This window comes from Stegodyphus dumicola, chromosome 7 (genome assembly GCF_044657685.1).
Source record: "Stegodyphus dumicola isolate Sdum_Otavi_A_Nest chromosome 7, ASM4465768v1".
NCBI lineage: Eukaryota > Metazoa > Arthropoda > Arachnida > Araneae > Eresidae > Stegodyphus > Stegodyphus dumicola.
In genome coordinates this window covers 146,571,623-146,591,278 of record NC_140774.1, presented here as the reverse complement: position 1 = coordinate 146,591,278, position 19,656 = coordinate 146,571,623, and the positions used below count along the sequence as shown (strand labels likewise).

The 19,656-nt window shown below is 31.5% G+C and overlaps 1 protein-coding gene across 1 annotated transcript in view; it reads left to right on the top strand.

Moving 5' to 3' along the window:
• The window catches only part of LOC118197754 (uncharacterized), a 45,774-nt gene that overhangs the window by 2,044 nt on the left and 24,074 nt on the right, over positions 1 to 19,656 (top strand). The window contains exons 2-4 of the mRNA XM_035369296.2: positions 3,998 to 4,168; positions 9,555 to 9,651; positions 13,999 to 14,186. Coding sequence (XP_035225187.1) covers positions 3,998 to 4,168; positions 9,555 to 9,651; positions 13,999 to 14,186 — 456 coding nt within the window. The remainder of the gene's footprint in view (positions 1 to 3,997; positions 4,169 to 9,554; positions 9,652 to 13,998; positions 14,187 to 19,656) is intronic.

The window sequence follows — 19,656 nt, the reverse complement described above, 5'->3', positions numbered from 1 at the left end:
CTGCTACAGCAACCCTCTATTTTTTTTTTTTTCCGCCGCCATTTTGTCTTCATGAAGTAAAGACATGTTTCTTTTCTTTTTATTTACTGAACACTTTTTCCAACAATCTACTAGCCAAATTACACTTATACTAGAAATTTTATCTAACAAAACTGCTTAATCATGACAAATATTCACTGCAAAATTGGGAAAAAGTGCACAATCGCAAACACCTTGCACGTTTTTCACAATAACACATACAAATAAACCATGTACACGTCGACTTATTTTTACTTAAAAAAACATCCCAGAATTGCACAAAAATGGCATTGCGCACACTCTTCACTATATCCATGTACACTGCTTTTTTCTCATAAATTAGAAAAATTTCACGAAAATGCATGACAATTTTCTGAATCTTTAAACCCGATAAAAAGAACATATATGAAATTACCTTATCGCGAAAAAGTACATACCCTTTCCAAATATGAAGATTTCCATGTATAAAATAAATAAAATATCTAAAAACTTTTACCTCTAAATTATCTATTATATTATAAACGTCATCAACGAATTCATACCGCGAACATTACAAATACTTAGTGTCAAATACTTCAATTATTTCCATGCACGTTTACTTCAACTAAAACGTATACCAAATTCCTACAAACATAAAATTCACAAAATAACTATCATTTAATTAAAATATCACTAAACCAGGTACACGTCGACTTATTTTTACTTAAAAAAAATCCCAGAATTGCACAAAAATGGCATTGCGCACACTCTTCACTATATCCATGTACACTGCTTTTTTCTCAATTAAAAAAATTTCACGAAAATGCATGACAATTTTCTGAATCTTTCAACCCGGTTTATCAAAAGAAAAAAAATCAGATAAGTAAACACTGCACTTCAACTAATTCTTATATAGTCATCAGCTGCAACACAAATTTGGCAACTTCAACTTAGTTTGTTTACTGTTTTTGGACTTTTGTGCGTGTGTTTCAGTTTCTATATCAGTTTTATGTTTAATTAGTTTATAAACTTTCCATGTTACTTTTGGTTACTTAGAAAGCTAAGCATATATTATGTGTTCACTAGTGTTTAATTTTTTTTGGGGGGGGGGGAGGTTATATACATTTTATCACCATGTTAATGAATAAGACTTATAGTGACACCACTCTTTCTGTTTGATTTTGGTATAATTTGAGTTGTATTTAAATTTTTTAATTTAATTTTTTTAAAACTTAATGATTATTTTATTTAAATTTGAATTTGTTTATCATTGATCTCTGTATGACAACTAGTATTGCTTAGTAAAATATTAGTATGGCACATAGTTCGTAAAAAATCAGAGGGAAATGTTACTACTCTTTCTCTCCCTTTCAAGATATTGCAAGACATTTCAACTATTCTTGAATGTATCACATCCTTGGAAATGGAATACCCTCAAGTTTTTCCTCTGTTCCAGTCCACAAACTAATTCAACCATTTCCAGTGCACATGACTTAATTAATGTCTCTCCAATAGTATGTGGCTTCTTACTTTTGGCAATACGATATGCAACTCTGAAAGATGCCTCAACCAAAGGTTTTTGTGTTAACCAAAGGTTTTGTGTTGTGTAATCTGGTTTGGTTAATGTTCCAGATTTCGAAAACTGGGCTTTCTTCTTTGTAAAAAATTCTAGATCTTTACATGCATTTTCAGGATGAAGAGATTTGAGATGCTCTATCAATTTTGCCGGTTTCGTACTGGCGTTTGCCAAAACTTTTCCACACAGAAAGCATTGTGGCTTTTCAACACCGTCCGATTCCTTCATGCAGCAGAATCCATATTTTATATAATTTTCATCATACTTCCTTTTTTGGGACATTTTGGGCTACAAAAAATATCAAATAATCAAATGAAATATTAAGAACAAACATTAAGACACAAAAAACACATGAGAAAAATACTTTAATTACAACTTATGAAAAAGTAAAAAAAATATTTTGTTTTAAAAATTTCCAAGAACTTTGCGGAACTGATTTTAACGTCACTTTATTTCCAAGTGAAGTAAAATTCAAAGGCTACTTTGTGTTTCTAAAAATTTTTAATTTTATATGGTTTGCGAATGTTTTTTCCCTCGTATTGTGGAGGTCTCTATTATTGGGAAATGGCAGACAGACGGCTTAAAGAGGTTGCCCATGAAAAAAAAGTTTTTTTTTTATATATTGATGCAAACATTTTAAAAATTAGGTGCAGTCGGCAGACACCCAAAATATGACCCATGGGCCCCCAAGGGGTCCATGAACCACAGGTTAAGAAACACTGCTTTAGATCATTATTGCTCTTTATTTCATAAATTACGGTTTCATATTTTTAATTGTATAATTTCTGCATGCCATCTTACCAGATATAAATTGATAATCAATAATCCGAAAAAACCCTTAATCCGGAATTGCCGAAGTCCCGACGAGTCTGGATTATGGACTTTGTACTGTATTACCTAAATTTTTTGTCTACATTTTGAATTTTAAGCCTAAAATGTCTCCAAAAACCACATTTTGAAGACACAATTTAAGCTAAAAATCCGAAACAAAACCAAAAAATTTAGATAGTAAAAACCTAAAGTTTCTAACCAAAAAGTAATTGACAAGAATCCATGTACACAGCAATACGTTTTAACTTAAAAAATATCTACTAATTGCACATTCTAGGCAGCAAAGGAATCTACAAACTAAGCACACCTCACTCCAATAAAATAACATAACAAAAATAAATTTCAAAGAATACCATGTACACAGCATTCTGTTTAAACTTAAAAAACATCTACGAATTACACAATCTAGGTTTCGCACAAATCAACCAAATAAACTAAACTAAATTACAAGCAATTCAAAAAACAACAATAACAATAGAAATTCATAGTAAAAAAACAATGAACATAACATTCTACAAAATAAAAACAGTAAAATAAAATGCACTTACCATAATACATTTCTGAATAAAATTTTGCCAGTCATACAATGTCTCTGAACAAAAATGCCATGATTTTAATATATCACTTTCTGAGATTCAACATTTTGAAAGTAACAATAAAAACTATCTCCAAAGTACACGTACTACACGAAAACCACAATCCACATCTTAAACTCCGCTGTCAGCCACATACTTTACCAGCAACCATTTGACTGCAAATCTACACAAGAACTATCAGAAATGCCCTACTTCATCCGAGTTCTCATAGCAGCTCCGCATTTTGGATTCTGTTTTGAAAGTCCCATGGAAATTCCAAAAATACACTTCAATCTTCATAAACACACCCATGAACAAAAGACTCGCTAACAACTCCAACATCGTACCTTTTAATACTAAATTTACTTTCCACACAATCTAAAATATGTGACTGAAATCTTGCCACCATGTCTATCATTGCAACATAGGCCATTTCAAAACATGAACGGCATGAACCAACAAGCAATTAAACCACTCCAGCAAAAGATTTACAACATCAACAGGGTTGCCATACAACATGCAGTCATGCCAAAAACCAATGCAGAACATATATCACCACACTTGGTGATATTAGGGCACATATAAGAGAACCAGATTGCCAAAAATTTGTCAAAAAAGCATGCATGTTGGGCAAATGGCATCAAGCATCCCCCAATTCACTAGACCTTACTATCTGGGATTTTCATTTCTTCAGATTCAAAATTCTCTGACTGATATGAAGTTCACTTCTTTGGAGACTGCCAAGCAGAATGTTGATAACTTCTTTTAAAATAAACCTAATGAACTGAGGTGAATCAGGTGCCTGAGAAATGGTAAAATATCATATTTTGAAATGGTGTTTGATTCAGTGGAAGTTGCTACTTCATATGTATGTATCAACAAAAAGCTGCAGAACCTTTTGCTTGACATAAATATATGTATAAAAATACTTGACATATGTTTAATAAAGTTTCATCTCTTTTGTTTTCCATTATGTCATATTAATAATTTCATAATCATATTAGAATTCTTTTTACAGCTTTTAGGTGCATATTCTGCAACTGTCAGATGTGAAAATAGTTTTCATCAGAGTCTGAAGTGCTTCCTCCCTTTAATCCCTATGGTTGTTGAGCAAACTGGAAGAGGAGAAAGAGCATATGATATTTATTCCAGACTTTTAAAAGAGAGAATAATTTGTGTTATGGGGCCTGTAGGTAGCTTTCATATTGTCCTCTCTCTCTTTTTTTATGTAAATAAATAATGAATTTTTTATTTCTTATTATTTCATGCTTTATTATTCTGTGATTAATTTGAATTATATTAAGCGATTGCTTTGCTGTAATTAAATGTTTTATTATTTAAAATATAATTGTGGGTAAATCCATTTCACTATTTTCCATAATTCTTTATTTTGCTAAAAGGACAAGAAGAGCCTTTTTCATATTCATTAAAATATGTTAAGTATTCCAGTACTTAACAAATCCAGTTTAGATAAAAAAATATGGGTGTGGGGAGATAAATGAATAAATAAATGAAATGAATGCTGTGGATCTCTATAAATAGAAAATAACTGTATGAAGCATTAATTCTCAAGCATTTTTGGTTCACAGTGCTCTTCAAGTATCGGAATTTTTCCGTGGCATCCAACAAAAATCCAGCATCCAGTAAGGCTTTTTCCGTGGCATCCAGCATCCAGTAAGGCTATACTAAGTCAGAATAAAGCCCTATGTAACAGTCCCGGCAAGCAGTTAGACTGTTAAATTTAAATATAAATGAAACACAAATTTCAAATTTAGAAACAGTTAATCTAAAACATGCTAAATGAGCACATATTTTGATAACACTGAGGAACAGTTTGTAACAGAATTTCTGATGAATACGATTTTTGAGCTGTTTTTGAATTAAATAGGCATGCTGATTTCAAAACTGTACTTAATTTTCTTTTACCACATCAAGTTTTTCACTACACCTTATGTGAATGTGACTACTCTTTGAACATGGATCATAGGAAGTACGACTGCTCTCCTATTGGTTGACATAAACCCGCATTGGCACTGGGTGAATGATGTCGTAGGAGACCAGTGACAGGTGCATACTTGTCTAGACTAATTCAGCTACACCTGATATACTATAGTAAGGCTTTGTGTGTCGCTCTTATGTAATGAAGTGCTTTTGGACATGGAGTCTGAGTTCTTGTTTGTATACAAGGTTTGCAATACTAGTTTTTATTTATATATGAATTGAAATATTTCATTGTTTGTATACAAGGTTAGCAATACTTAGTTTTCATTCATATATGAATTGAAACATTTCGTTATGTCTGTCTCTGCTAATTTGCATTGTAAATGCTGAAATAGCCCAAGTTCATTTTTATATATGTGGCAGCTTTACCATTCCCAGTCAAATGACAATCTGTCATTCAAGCCTATTTTAAAGTGAAAATTAGGGATCAATATAAATCATTTGGCCCCTCACAAAGTGTGCAAGCAGTGTGTCGAGAGTTTACAGATGTGGATAAAGGGAACGCATTCTAAATTTCCATTTGGTGTATACCTATGATCTGGCAGGAAACCAAAGATCACTCAAGCCATTGTTAATTTTATATAGAGAAAACGTCAAGATATATCAAGAAAAACAAATGTCAAAGAGTATCCTAGTTTACCATCAGCCAATGCCTCATTCATTTGAACTCCCAGTGACAGTTTTCAAAGAATTCTTTAGGAGTACAGAAATACGACTTTGGTGAATATCGAATTAACCCTGGTGGCAAAGATTTTGAAATTGAAGACTTCCATTTGTAAAGGATTGACTAGCATGTGTTGAATAATTTGGCAAAAGGTTTGTGATTATACAAAAATGGTTCAGAGTTATTAACATCAAGAGTAAATGAGAAGAACTTGCTTGAAAAAGGAACTAAGGTATCTTGCCATCTAATGAAAGTGCATTTCTTCAGTACTTTTGGAGTGAAGATGGATTTGTGTATTGCCATAACATAATTGGTTTGATGGAAGAATTTGGAATTTCACCTTATAACGTAATTCAGTGGTGACTGTTCATTGATAGCTCAGAGTGGAGCTTGAAGTGTGTCCTTCTTCACAATTGAAATTTATTTGATGCAATCCTAATAGGCCATTCAGTTTGTGTTATGAATATGTAGACATAAAGAGAGTCATTGATTTGTTGCACTGTTACATGCACCAATGAATCATCTGTGTAGAACATAAAATGGCCTGCTTCCTCCTTGGTTAGCAAAGTGGCTATACTAAGTATCACTGTTTTTTGTGTAAGTGAGTGCAGCAGAGCTTGTGAGAAGCATGCGGTGTAGTCAGATTAGCCACTAAGATTTGACCTGAAGCCTGATGATCCAAACATTCTACTTCAGTCACTTGTCAGCAGAAAGAACATTATATTTCCACCTCTGCATATAAAACTCTGCATAACAAGTACCAATACTTTTGTTTCTCATGAAGCAATTTGTTAAAGCTCTGCCCAATTTAAGGAGACTGTTTCAAGTATCTTATTTCAGAATTTCCTAGCTGTCATTTCAAAAGATGAAGACCAGTGTGTTTGATGGTCCTCAGATGAGCATTCCATCAGAACGATGACAGAACTTCAAAAGAATGCTTGGTTGGCATTCAGAAACATCGTCAAACACTTTCTTGGAAACATATGAGCACAATTACTGTGGAATTGTCCAGAAACTTTTGGAGAACTTCAAAATGTGAGTTGCAACATGAGCATTGAATTGCATTTTTTACATAGCCAGCTTGATAATTTCCAAAATGTCTTGGTGCAATTAGTGATGAGCAATTACACCTTGATTTGAAGGTTATGGAGGCACAGTACCAAGGTACATGGGATGTACATATGATGGCTGACTATTGTTGGAGTATAAACCGAGAATGTCCACAGATTAAACACTCCAGAAAAAACCATAAGTGAAAAGTTTTACCATAGTATGTGCATTTACTGTTTGGTAGAAAAACTGTACTATATGTATGAACAAAATTTAACTGCAGTAACTATATATAGCCCTTTGTATGAATAAAACTATTTTTTAGAAACAGTATATTTGGTAAGTTTTCCCTTTATTTTCTTTTATGTGCATATTTTGTGTGACTTTTGGAATGAAGAGAAGGTATAGCTTAAAAAGGTGATGTGATAGAAAGAAACTGAGGTTATTTTTGGATTTTGATACCAAAAGTTAGTCAAAGATTAGTGACAGATCTAAGGCAGTGATAAATATTATTGATTAAATGAATTGCAATCATTTGGGAAGGTGAGCATTTTCATTCAGTGTATTTTGATGTCTTGGAACTGAATTTTGCCCTTTTTTTTCAGTATTTATTTATTTATTCTGTAAAATATTATCAAACTGCATCAAGATGATTGTGCTAATATGCAAGTACCAATACTTTTGTTCCTTAAATAATTTCCATTTATATTTATTAACAAAGTATTTGTGTGTTACTTTTCAAATTTTTAACTTAGAATCAATGCAGAATATGAAATTTTTTATTTTTTAAAGATTTATGACTCTTAAAAAAAAGTCTTCATTTGTATGTTTTAGCCAGCTTATTTTACTTTACCAGCTTATTTCTGTATAATTTTATATGGATTTTTTATTGAAGTATATGTATTATACAAAATAAGATTTTTTTGTTACTTTTTGATTGTCCATATCCTCGTACTCCATCAAAAATTTGCAAACTCATTGCATTCTTAAGAGAGCATTTGCAGACTCATTGATGACCAATTTTTCACCAAGCTAAGAGGTGAAAGGCAACAACCATTTTCAGAATGGTGATGCACTAAGAATTTCATACAAGTGCAATAGATCAAAAAACTTGAAAAAGGAAAGAAACATTGGTAATTAAAGATTACCTGTTTCGAGAAACCCTTAGGTAATCCTTGCTCTCCTCATAAGCACAATAGTCTGTTTTTGCTTAAAAAAGCATCAGAGAAGAGCAGAAACTTGACATCATACAATATCACCATCACGTGTCGATGAAAACAGTCATGCTGCTTGCATACCTAGATGGTTGCCAGATAAATTCATTTTTATAACAGCATAGGTTGCCAAATTAATTAAAAATTTTCAAAGTAAATGCAAAGCAAAATGCATCAGAATTCCAAATATAAAAACAAATTAGGTGATTCTTATTTCAGTTTGATTATAAACCAGATTCATTTGAAATGTCCTCCATAAGGGCATTGTTCCTAATAAAGATAATCTTTGAACGTTGTGCAATAATAAACTATGTTACAAATATTATTTTCTAATTTTGAAGCATTTAATCATTTTGCTTCTTTTCAATTTGCCTTTCATTTAATGATTGTAAAAGACATGATGTGAAAGGAATGTTCAGCCATCTGCACTAAAGAAAAATATTAAAAGATAATTGATAAAAAACATAATTTTCATTGCTTTTCAGATAGAAATATGAAGTATGCTTAATATCTTTAAATTTTGGTAATTTATGAAATGCAAAAATAATATTGCAGTATGCACAGTAATATATGCATTTAAATATATTAAATATTTAAATTGCAATATTTTAAATTAGTAGTTTAATTCAAAAATTTATTTTAAAATTTGAACTTAATGAAAGAAAGAATTCATTGAAGAAAAAGAGTTATTAAACTATTTTAAGAATGTGAATTGGCAACCAAAGCATACTTCTCAAACTGAATAATGAAAATTAAAATCAATCACTTAAAACTTCAATCTTTCAATCAAATCTTTCATACAGCTATGCTTGAAATTATCTTACTTTTGTTTGTGGTTCATAATACATACCGAAAATGCATGAAGTCTTTCTCTCTCTAGTTTATAACCCATTTTAAGAAAATACAAATATTAAAAGATAATTCTGAACATCCAATATCTGTAATGATCTAAAATCCAGATTTTTTTTTTTTTTTTTTTTTTTTTTTTTATGCTTTACAAATGCACATTTGGTTTTTTTTTCCCCACCCATAATAAAACATGAGGAGAATCCTGATTCATAATTTTGCTTTGACTCTAAATAAAGTACCTCATTATTGAAGAAACAATCATTTTAGCATAAATTTGTGTGATCAGTTATTTGGCTCCTAAGCTGCGTATCTGCTTGGAGCATCTCAAACCAAAATGTTCCACATAGAAACATCTTTGATTTTACAGGTAGTACTATTATTTTATATTCCTGACACCGACGTGGTGAATTATTATTTATTATATTTTGGTTTCATCACGGCATGTGTATCAGCTCATGACAACTTGAATAATGACTCATGAAGTGATGTCTAAGCATTTTTTTATATTAGTAATTGAACAAAAAAGAGTAACTTTAAATTGATGATTTAATATCTGGAAAATTCCCAAATCCAGAATTGCCAAAGTCTTGATGAGTCCAGATGTTGTAGTGTACTAAGTTTTCAGGTTCAGATTTTAATGCCTGGGAGGTTTTTTTTTCCATTAATTTATTAATATTTATATATTGTTAATTCTTAAAATGCTGTTTGGAATTGAAAGTAATTTTGTGCCACCTGCTTGACAGTGTAGTTATAGAGGATTTAAAAATTTTTAAAAGTTACTGTTTTTTCTCCTTTAGGTCACAGATGATATGGCTAGTTTGGTTGTAGCACAACTTCTTTTCCTTCAGTCTGAAAGTAGTAAAAAACCTATTCATATGTATATAAACAGTCCTGGTAAATATTTTCTTTTCTCTTAAATGCATATATTACTGTGCATACTGATCAGGCTAATTATTTTTTGTTATAACTACCTAAATTCTTTGGGTAATTTCCATGTTGTTTGATCTTGTTAGTTTTTTTTAAATTATATGATAGCATAGTAGATAACTATTCTCCCAGCAGTTTTTAAAATATGTTTTATGAATGTATTGCCATAATCAGACTGTTTGAATTATATATTTTTATATAAAAATCTGTTCTTTCTTGCTTTGCATGAAGTTTATAATGATTAACACTGGGATATAGAAACTGAACATATTTTGTTTATGTATTTTGTTTATATGTTTTGTTTTTCCATTTAATGGGAATACCATGTATATCTTGTTACCTTAACTATATATTACAAAATTATTGAAATATATTCTGTTTATATTTTTTATCTAATTAATAATTCTTTTGAGTAATATATTTGAAAAATGGTTGCAAAAATCATAATATTATTTTTGGTCTCTAAGATCTCATTACACCAGTTACACAAAATTTTTGTCTGTTCTATAAATCTGTATCTTTGTTCATTGCTAAATATGTTATTAGCTGAAAAAGAAAATTAGGTAATCATATAGTATGTGATCTACCACTTTTAGTTAGTTATTTATTTCTTAGATGCTAGCATTAAAATGTCATTTTTTAACTTAGAAAATATGATAAAATGGTGGAAAAAAGAAATGATTAAAACCGCTACTAGTTTGGATGCTGCCATAAAAAAATAACTAACTAAAAATGGTTTAATATGAAGCATAATTTTGTTTAGTTCATAAATGAAATCAATGTTGGGGGAAAAAACTATATGGGGGAGTAAGCATCATTAGAAATTCAGAAATGAAGAAACTAAGCAATGACATCAACTATTATCATTGCTATTATTTTCTTTTCCTTTCTGTATTTTCTGCTTGATGCTTATTTCTTGACACTGATTATTTGCAGTATTAATGTTTCATGTGTACAGTAAATAAACATAAAACATTTTTTTTCTTTAACAGGCCTCAGTTAACCCAAAAATGAGTTATTATAATAATATTTCCACTTAATTGAGAGTTGTCTGTGATGCCTAGTCATCTTGGCAGATTTCTGGTTTCTGAATTTGTGAGTTTGAGGAGATCTACTATGTTTCTGTACAATACTCTCTCATTTTGAAGCCGAGTCCTGTGTTTCTTGATGAAGCCATGTCACAAGCTGTGAATAAAAATTTTTAGCAGCCTGTATCATGGATAGCAGTTCTCGACATTTCACCTGATGTTTCATTATTTCTCAAATCAACATCCAAGGTTTGGGGTAGAGCTTTGGTGTCTAAAGCTTTTTATGCAAGGTTTTTCTGACAGATCTAGTTCTGAATCCCATTTCCATAGCAATCTAAGAAACTATTGCTTATATGTATTTATTTTACTGAAAATTAAAAGTGTTGGTACTCATAATAATGAGATGAATGAGACTATTGATTCTTGCACAGCTGTTTTATGTTTGTAGGTATACTGATAAGCTTAAGTGTTAGATGGGCACATATATCAAGCTGATGTTAGTACTTTGTTTTTGTTTGAGTTAGTGATGAAAACCCTTTCTTAGAAAGGCATGCAGATGCAAACTTAATTATAATTTTAAAAATACAATTGTATAATTTGCTTTGTTCCATTTTTCACTAGTAATGATGTCTAGAAATTAATCACACCTTCTGCTTGAAATTTTATATTAAGCCAGTTGTCTTTCAAGAGTTCATTTGACTGTGCTCTTTTATTCAATAACAGTTTATTATTTTTAATATTGCAATGAAAGCGATCATGAAGCCTTGGAAACTCCTTATATTTACCAACTGGAAAATGAGTTTCAAATTGCAACCTCTGAGTTTTAAGATGAAAACATTGTCATTGCATGATTCTTTTCCAAAAAAGTATATAATTTTCTGCTAAAATATATTAATGCTGGAAATGGTGAAATGTTTCACTGTTTTACATAGCTAACCTACAAACCAAGTTTTTTCTTAAATCTCTTTATTTTTTCATGGGCATTGGGAACAGTCACAGTATTTTGTTGTAAACAGAGATTTGGTTCATTTAGTTTTAATAACATATCTAATACATAGGCCAATGTACTTAGCTTCAAGTCATCAGTAAGAAATAATGTAAAAACTGTGTAAATTTAATTTACAAATAACAGGACATGCTGTCTTAATTCAGATGGCACTGTGAGAGCCAGCAAACTTCAGAATAAAGAAGCTGTTTATGCTCCCTTCCCTTGTCATAACAAAATAATGACAATATTCTACAGAGACTTCTCTGTACATTTTCTTAATACTGTTTTTTTTTAACAGGGTTTTAATTTAAGATGATGTCTTTGGCTAATGAGGCTTCCTTCATTAACATATTTTCTAATCAATATGAAGCTGTTGCATGAACTCATTTAGGACTTTTAAAAATTTGTTCTGCAGTTGCACGAGTTGGCAGGGTATTTGAAATTAGCATATTTGTATGAATGTTATTGTTAAACTGACCTCTTAAAGAACAAATCAGCTATGCATCACTTAAAATGTCTGTTGTCTCATCAGTGTGAAATCAATAACTTTCTTTAATTCTACTGATGTATCTAAATTTTATGTTATTAACCATGCTGTTGATTTAGCACATAACTGTATCATTTGAGAATAGTATTAAATCAATGCCATAGATAATTTTTCACTAAGCATTATTTTGACTATATTTTTTTAACCTGAATTATTAAGGTATTATCTACATAATGGGGTGACCTTTCTTCATATTGTGGATACTTGCAATATAGGAAATTTCTAGGGCTTTTTTTTTAGTTGCAGAATCTACTTCTTCTAGAAACCAAAGAGATAGCTTTGGTTTCTGTATTCAGTTTTTCAACATATCATTGGAAAAATATATAGGTTTACTTTTTATACTTTTGTGTTTCCTGTCTAAGTGTCATTTCAATTTTGTGGGTTTTATACACTCATTTGCAAGGACTTTGTAACATGTAATATACTGAGCCTATGGTTTGCTCTCATGCCGCATTAAGTAAATCCAAATTCCAAACAACTCTTGTCTTATTTACAAAAGTATTTCTTCTCTGAGCAGTTGTGAGTGCCGTTGTATGTTTCTTTAATGGTGCTAACAATTAAAATTAAAGGATTGGCAAAAATAAAACATAACTGATACTTCATGAAAAATTATTAATAGAAATTTGTAGAAAAGTTTTAGTTAATGTAAATTACTATGTTTGGCAGTTGATTGTTCACAAAATATTGAAATTAATACCAAATTTATGGAAATTAGAAAATGATGGAAAAATTAAGTTATGTGGAAAAATGTTTCGTTAATGTACTAATGTGCTATGTTTAATATGGTGTATGATCACCTTGGAAAGATATAGACTTTACCAAAGTGTTGATCAAATCTTGTAGAATTGCACACCACCCTTCTAAAAGTGTACTGCTCAGCTCATGGAAGATCTTGGGAAGAATTTGACCTGCTAAAATTTGACCCTTAAAGCATTCCACACATGCTCAGTCGGGTTCAAATCAGTTGAGTAAGGTAGCTAATTCATATAAATGCTGTCTTCTGTTTACAAGTATTCTGACACCACACATGCTCAGTGAGGTTGAACATTGTCATCCATTAGCAAAATCTCTGGGCACTCCTAGTTTAACTTGGGGTTCCTGTTCCTCATGCACATATCTTCAGGCGATTATAGAACCTCCTTGAAAGATATGCTGCTTGGCATGGCCATTTATAATGATTCCTTCCTAAACCATTAAACCGTGGTCATGGAAATGCGATGTTTCACAGACAAAGAAGGCAAGTTGCATATCATTTCCTCTTTTCAGATGACAGCACATCTAGAATCATTGTTCAGACTGTATCTGGATTTGTCAGTAAACAATACTCAAGCCCAGTCGTCTTGGCTGCATTGAACATGGCGAGGGCACCAGTTTAAATATGTCTCTCAGAAAGATGGAGTGACTGGGACACAAGCCATTGGTTTTCTAACATACAATCCAACTTTATTGAGCCTTCATGTAGCAGAGCTTATTTGAGTTCCTGTGGCAGCCTGAAGATCTAAAATCAAAACTCTTGTAGTAGCTTCATGGTTTCTTATATCTGCAATTATTAGTTTTATGAATCCAAGTAAGAGGTTAATTATTAGTTTTATTTTATTCTATATAGAACTGTTTATTGCAGATGCAATTTAATTTTTCTTTTAATGTGAGTAAAATTGTTCAGGTTTGCTTGGTGTTATATGCAGAAAAGTCATTTGAATATAAAGTTTATAATACATACTTTCTCTTATTATTTCTTATTATTTTTGTAGGTGGATCTGTGACTGCAGGGCTTGGAATTTATGATACTATGCAATACATCTTGCCTCCAATAGCTACCTGGTGTGTAGGTCAAGCTTGTAGTATGGCAAGTTTTTTGCTTAGCGCTGGTGAACATGGTATGCGGCATTCTCTGCCTAATTCTCGTATAATGATACATCAGCCGTCTGGTGGTTATAGGGCAAGTATTTTCAGTCATAATTTTTAATGGTAGACTTAAGTTAACTTCTGTTGTTATGTATTATAACCATTCATAAATGTTTTACTCACAAAATGTCTTTCATCTAAATAATGCAACAGACTTTTGTTTCGGCAGGTATATTTTTAACATCTCTTTATAAATTTATTTAAGTGCTGGTGTACTTTAAGATTTTATGAATTTAAATCTGATTCACTGCAATAAAAAAGTCAAATAAATATTTTAATTTCATAGAACTGAAATAGATATGCGTGTGAAATTTTTATTTACACTGTTAACTACAAGGAGGATTGTTAACCTACTTGTGAATATTCAGCCCGATTTGCCTAACCAGTAGAGAAGGGCCTCTTCAGATATTTTCCTCGAATGCCTGCAAGATGGTATTTTTGATCCATGTTCACCAGTTATTGTGACTGGCCACCTTAGATGACCACATTTGCATTTCCTGTCCTTCCACACTTACATAATTCACTTTCTTTTAGGCAATAGTGTTTAGTATGGGATATGAAGAACTGTATTCACTTATAACTACTAAACGGGGTCCCTACCCATGTCTCTTACTAACATAAACACTCTTACTAACCGTCTGAAACTTTACTAAAGTTGACATATTGCTGCTCAAAGTAATCATATTGTATACTACTGACATTTACATTTTGTGGTATCATTCATATGCAAATACTGAAAGTGAATTAAAAAATGATTTTATGCCATTTTATACCTTATTATTTATATATTTTGGTTAAATTTTCCAATCAACCATAGAGAACATCATAAATTATGGCAATTTTGTGATTTTTCCTTAGTATTTTAAATGAATTGTTGAGTACTGTTGATTTTTTAAAATTAAAAGAAGTATTTATTTTTTTGAACATATGAGGACCTTATTATGAGGAACTTGTTAAACAAGTTTGTCCTGTTTTCTTATCATTTGTATGATCCTTGAAGTGGTTCTTTTCTACAAAAAGCTTCTTTGCACTTGCAATGCAACTTCTAATGCAAGAATCCAGGTTTTTTGCCTTTCTTTAAAATGTTTTTTTTCCTATGATTAATCAGATAAAAGCAAATAAAGTTTTAATTTCACCCATATGCATCTATAATGAAAAATATTTTAATATTTAACAATTATTGCTTTTCAGTTTTTGATTTGTAATCAGAATCGCATTCCTTCTTTTCATATTTAAAAGAAACGACACAATTAATGGTTGTAATTTCAGTGTGATTTTGAAATATTATTGTTTTAAAAAACATGCGTATCAAATGCATGGGAATTATAGAAATATTATAACAGTTTGGAGAGAGCAAACCAAACCAAAAAGCTTGGAAATGCCCATGAATGTGACAGTTTTGGAATCATGGTAGGGGCATTATTTTGAATGGCCACACTGACCTCCATTTTTTACCAGTGCAACTGTAAATGCTGAAATATACCGAGATGAGGTTCTTGAACTTATGTCAAGTTACATAGGGGTGCAGTTGCTGATGATTTCCTTCTAATGGATGATAATTCTTAGTGTTTTGCATTGATGTAAATGATGCATTGATGACAATTTTACTATGATCCCTTCAGACCAGGTTTTACATTAGAGACAAAATATTTTAAGGTGACTGAATCTATGGGTAGTAATAATTTGATTACATTGATTCCTAAAGCAAATACATAAGGAATACTAATTTAGAAGTCAAACAACAAAAATCAGCCTTATGTTTTCAAAATTTTGAAAATGTAACGCTGATTTTTGTTGTTTGACTTCTGAACTAGTATTTATTCGGCGTGTTATTGTGTCTTAAATAAGGAATAGTTAGTAAAAAATTCACCAGTAGCTTAAAATAAAATAAAATAACACTTCTTCTGGAGAAGAGCAACTTCTTAAATAGAATGTTTCTATAAGCTGCACTTAAAAAAAATTAATATAAATAAAGTTGCTTGCTAAAATTAGTTCAGGTAATTTTATTTAATTTCTTTTTAATGCCATATACAGTCAAAAGTCGTTAATCCGGACTCGTTGGGACTTCGGCGATTCCGGATTATCGATTTCTCCGGATTATAGATCATCAGTTTAAATCTGGTAAGATGGCATGCAGAAATTACAAAATTAAAAATATGAAACCGTAATTTATGATATAAAAAACAATTATGATCTAAAGGGTATGAAAATTTACAAAAAGAAAAAGCTTAATATTTATTTGTTTACTTTATTAAACATTTCCTTCAATGTAAGTTGCTTCGTTTCATGTGATAATACTTTCTCTTTAATTCTATTAAACAGACATAATTTCTTGTTTAGTTACAAAGTTCCGCTGTTCAAGTCCTATAATTGCTGTGTTGAGAATACCGACTAATTTGTCAATCGAAATGTTTTCATTTTCAATAATCTCTGGGTCACTTTCTTCACTATCGGAAGCGAATTATAATGACGAGGAACTTGATTTAAATCATATCAAAGACAGAGTACATCGAGATGAAATGCTACACTTAGTACAGAATTATAAATCAAATAAAATAAAAACATCTGCCCTGAAGATGAAGAGAGTGATGAGAGATCAACTTCCAATCTGCGGCGTGAAATTGATAAACAAATTTCGGATTTCAAAACATACTTTCGCTTTGTAGATACAAATTACATATTAGTAAATATATATCGGAAATTCTATTTGACATAATCTTTCTAATCTATCATAATCTAATAATGACATTTCTGCCCCCCCCCACCACCACTCTGCCGCAGAGCAGCGTGAAATTGATAAACAGATTTCGGATTTCAAAACATACTTTCGCTTTGTAGTAAATATATATCGGAAATTCTATTTGACATAATCGAAAGTTCAAGCTTACTTTTATAAAATTGCTCTAACAGTCTGCAAAAAATAATAAGCCGGATCCAATTCGAAGATTAAGGAACAACGCAATCTGCAACATTAACTGAATTAGATAACTTTAGCTTAACGTATAACTCCGTTACACATTAAACTCGCATGCGCACAAACATATTCACAGCGTTAAGGGTCTTACGCGCTCTCGTAAACGCCTGTGCGCATGCGCAGAAAGTTTGTAGCTTTGAGGTCCGGATTATAGATCATTCCGGATTATGGGTGTCCGAATTATTGACTTTTGACTGTATTTGAATAAATACAATGGTTTCTAAGAATTAAGGAACAATTACAAAACTAGTGGTAATTCGTTACAAAAATAAAGCACTTGAGAGAAAATTTAGGAGTATCCTTAATAAATTCTAATTAATAAAGCTGAATTGAACAAAAATATGGTATTCAAAATAAGGGATAAGCTGTTGATTTGTGTCATGAAACTAAAACATAAATGTACATGTTTTGAGAATGATGCTGTAGTTTGATGGTGAAATAACGAATTGGAAGTAGCCAATTTGTTAGAGTGACTTTGAAACATTATTTACCAAATAATGTTAGATTGCCATTAGCTGAGCGAAGTCAGAATGAAGCTAGACAAATAGAGAGGGTCCAGAGATGATTAAATGTCTTTCTCTACTTCATGGGGTTTTAAATGTAGCTATGGATTTGGTCTCTAGATAAAGCAGCAAGTGAAGGTTAAGAGCTATAATGAGCATCAGAAACTAAATCTTTATTAATGGGCAAGAAGGCATCCAACAGGAATCCAATAAAGGTCTTCTATTGTGTCGATCCCTGGAGGTATGCTATTGTAATCTACTGAATGCTAAAGACTTCATGCAGGAGGTCTGTATGTAAAGCTACGGACCACTTGTGTATCTGAACTGTGGGCAAATGAGAGAGTATTTGCAGTAGGCACGTCAACATTTTTACTCGACTAGAAGATAAGTGGGGGCTTATTTCTTTCATGGATACATTACTATTAATTAATTTCATTCTTATACTTTCATGGAGTCTTTACATTGCATAATAAGGCAGGTATTTCATGATGTGTGGAGACATAAGAACTGCTGTCATCATTCAAACATTCTTGAAAGCGATTCATTTGGAAAAAGCAATATCTATGTTTTGGTTAGGATATCTGTAGGTGAATACACAGACCTTTTTGTAAAACCATAATTGTTTAGGTATATAGGATCTTGATGATTCTTGATGCTTTTGCAGATGAAAATTTTGATCTCCAAGATAGCAACAGTCATTGACACACAGCTTGTATGGTGAAAGAATATGTTGGCTTAGTAGCAGTTCTGCATGGGGAGTAGCCACCTTGGTCTTCCTATCTGAATCTTAGTGAGTTGTTATAAAAAATGCTTAAATACATGTATTACTGTTGTCCTGCCTCCTCCTTAAATTTTGCCATGATTGGAGCAGTTTTGATAACATTTGGCATCACTCCAAATTCAGCTCATAAACACTCTTACTAACAGCCTGAAACTTTACTAAAGTTGTTATTGCTGCTCAAAATAATCATATTTTATATTACTGACATTTACATTTTGTGGTATCATTCATATGCAAATGCTGAAAGTGAATTAAAAATGATTTTATGCCATTTTATACCTTATTATTTATATATTTTAGTTAAATTTTCCAATCAACCATAGAGAAGTTCATAAATTATTGCAATTTTGTGAATTTTCTTTCGTATTTTAAATGAATTGTTGAGTACTGTTGATTATTTAACATTAAAAGAAGTATTAATTTTTTAAACAAAGGACTGCAATCATTAAAATATATATGTATATTTTCTTAAACTTTTATTGGCATTATATTATACACTGCCCTCCAACAGTTAGTTAAAAAACAGCATGTTTTTCAAAGCTCACCATTACAAAAATGTCAGTAACATTTAAATTCACAGTTTTGTATGAGAGTAAAGAAGTTTAAGAAAATATTTTTAAAAACTATAGCTACCACTTTTTTACCGGAATTGGAGAAAAATACAAAAATTGTAAGTTTTGTTCATGAATGTTCATCTTCAATTGATAGTAGCATTTTCGTTGACAATATCCAGGAGAGTCTGTCAATGTCCAGGAGAAGTCGTTTGCCTGGTTCATTGAGGTGGTTGACAGATGAATTAAAATGGGGATGTCACAATCTGTTGCTGCTAGACGTCTCAATGTCTCTCGTAGTGTGGTCCACCGACTATGGAATCAGGTCAAGTCTGAAGATACTGTGCTTGAAGACAAGCTCAAAGCAGATTCAGAGTTACAACATTTGTGGGAAACTGTTATTTAGCTCTTTTGGTCTAAAAGAGGGGCAACATTACTGTGCTTGAGCTGATGGTAGTTCATCTTGTGGCAACAGGAACAATAATCTCAGCTGTTACAGTATGCAGACACCTGCACAATACAAATTTGTATGCAAGATGACCAGTTGTTTGTATCCAATTGATCTGAGGACACACAGATGCACATTTACATTTTTGCAAGAGATCACGTCTCCTGGAGCAGTCAACAATGGGCGTCTGTTCTCTTCACAGACGAGTCCCGGTTCACAATGGAGAGTTATTCAAGCGATCAGCTTA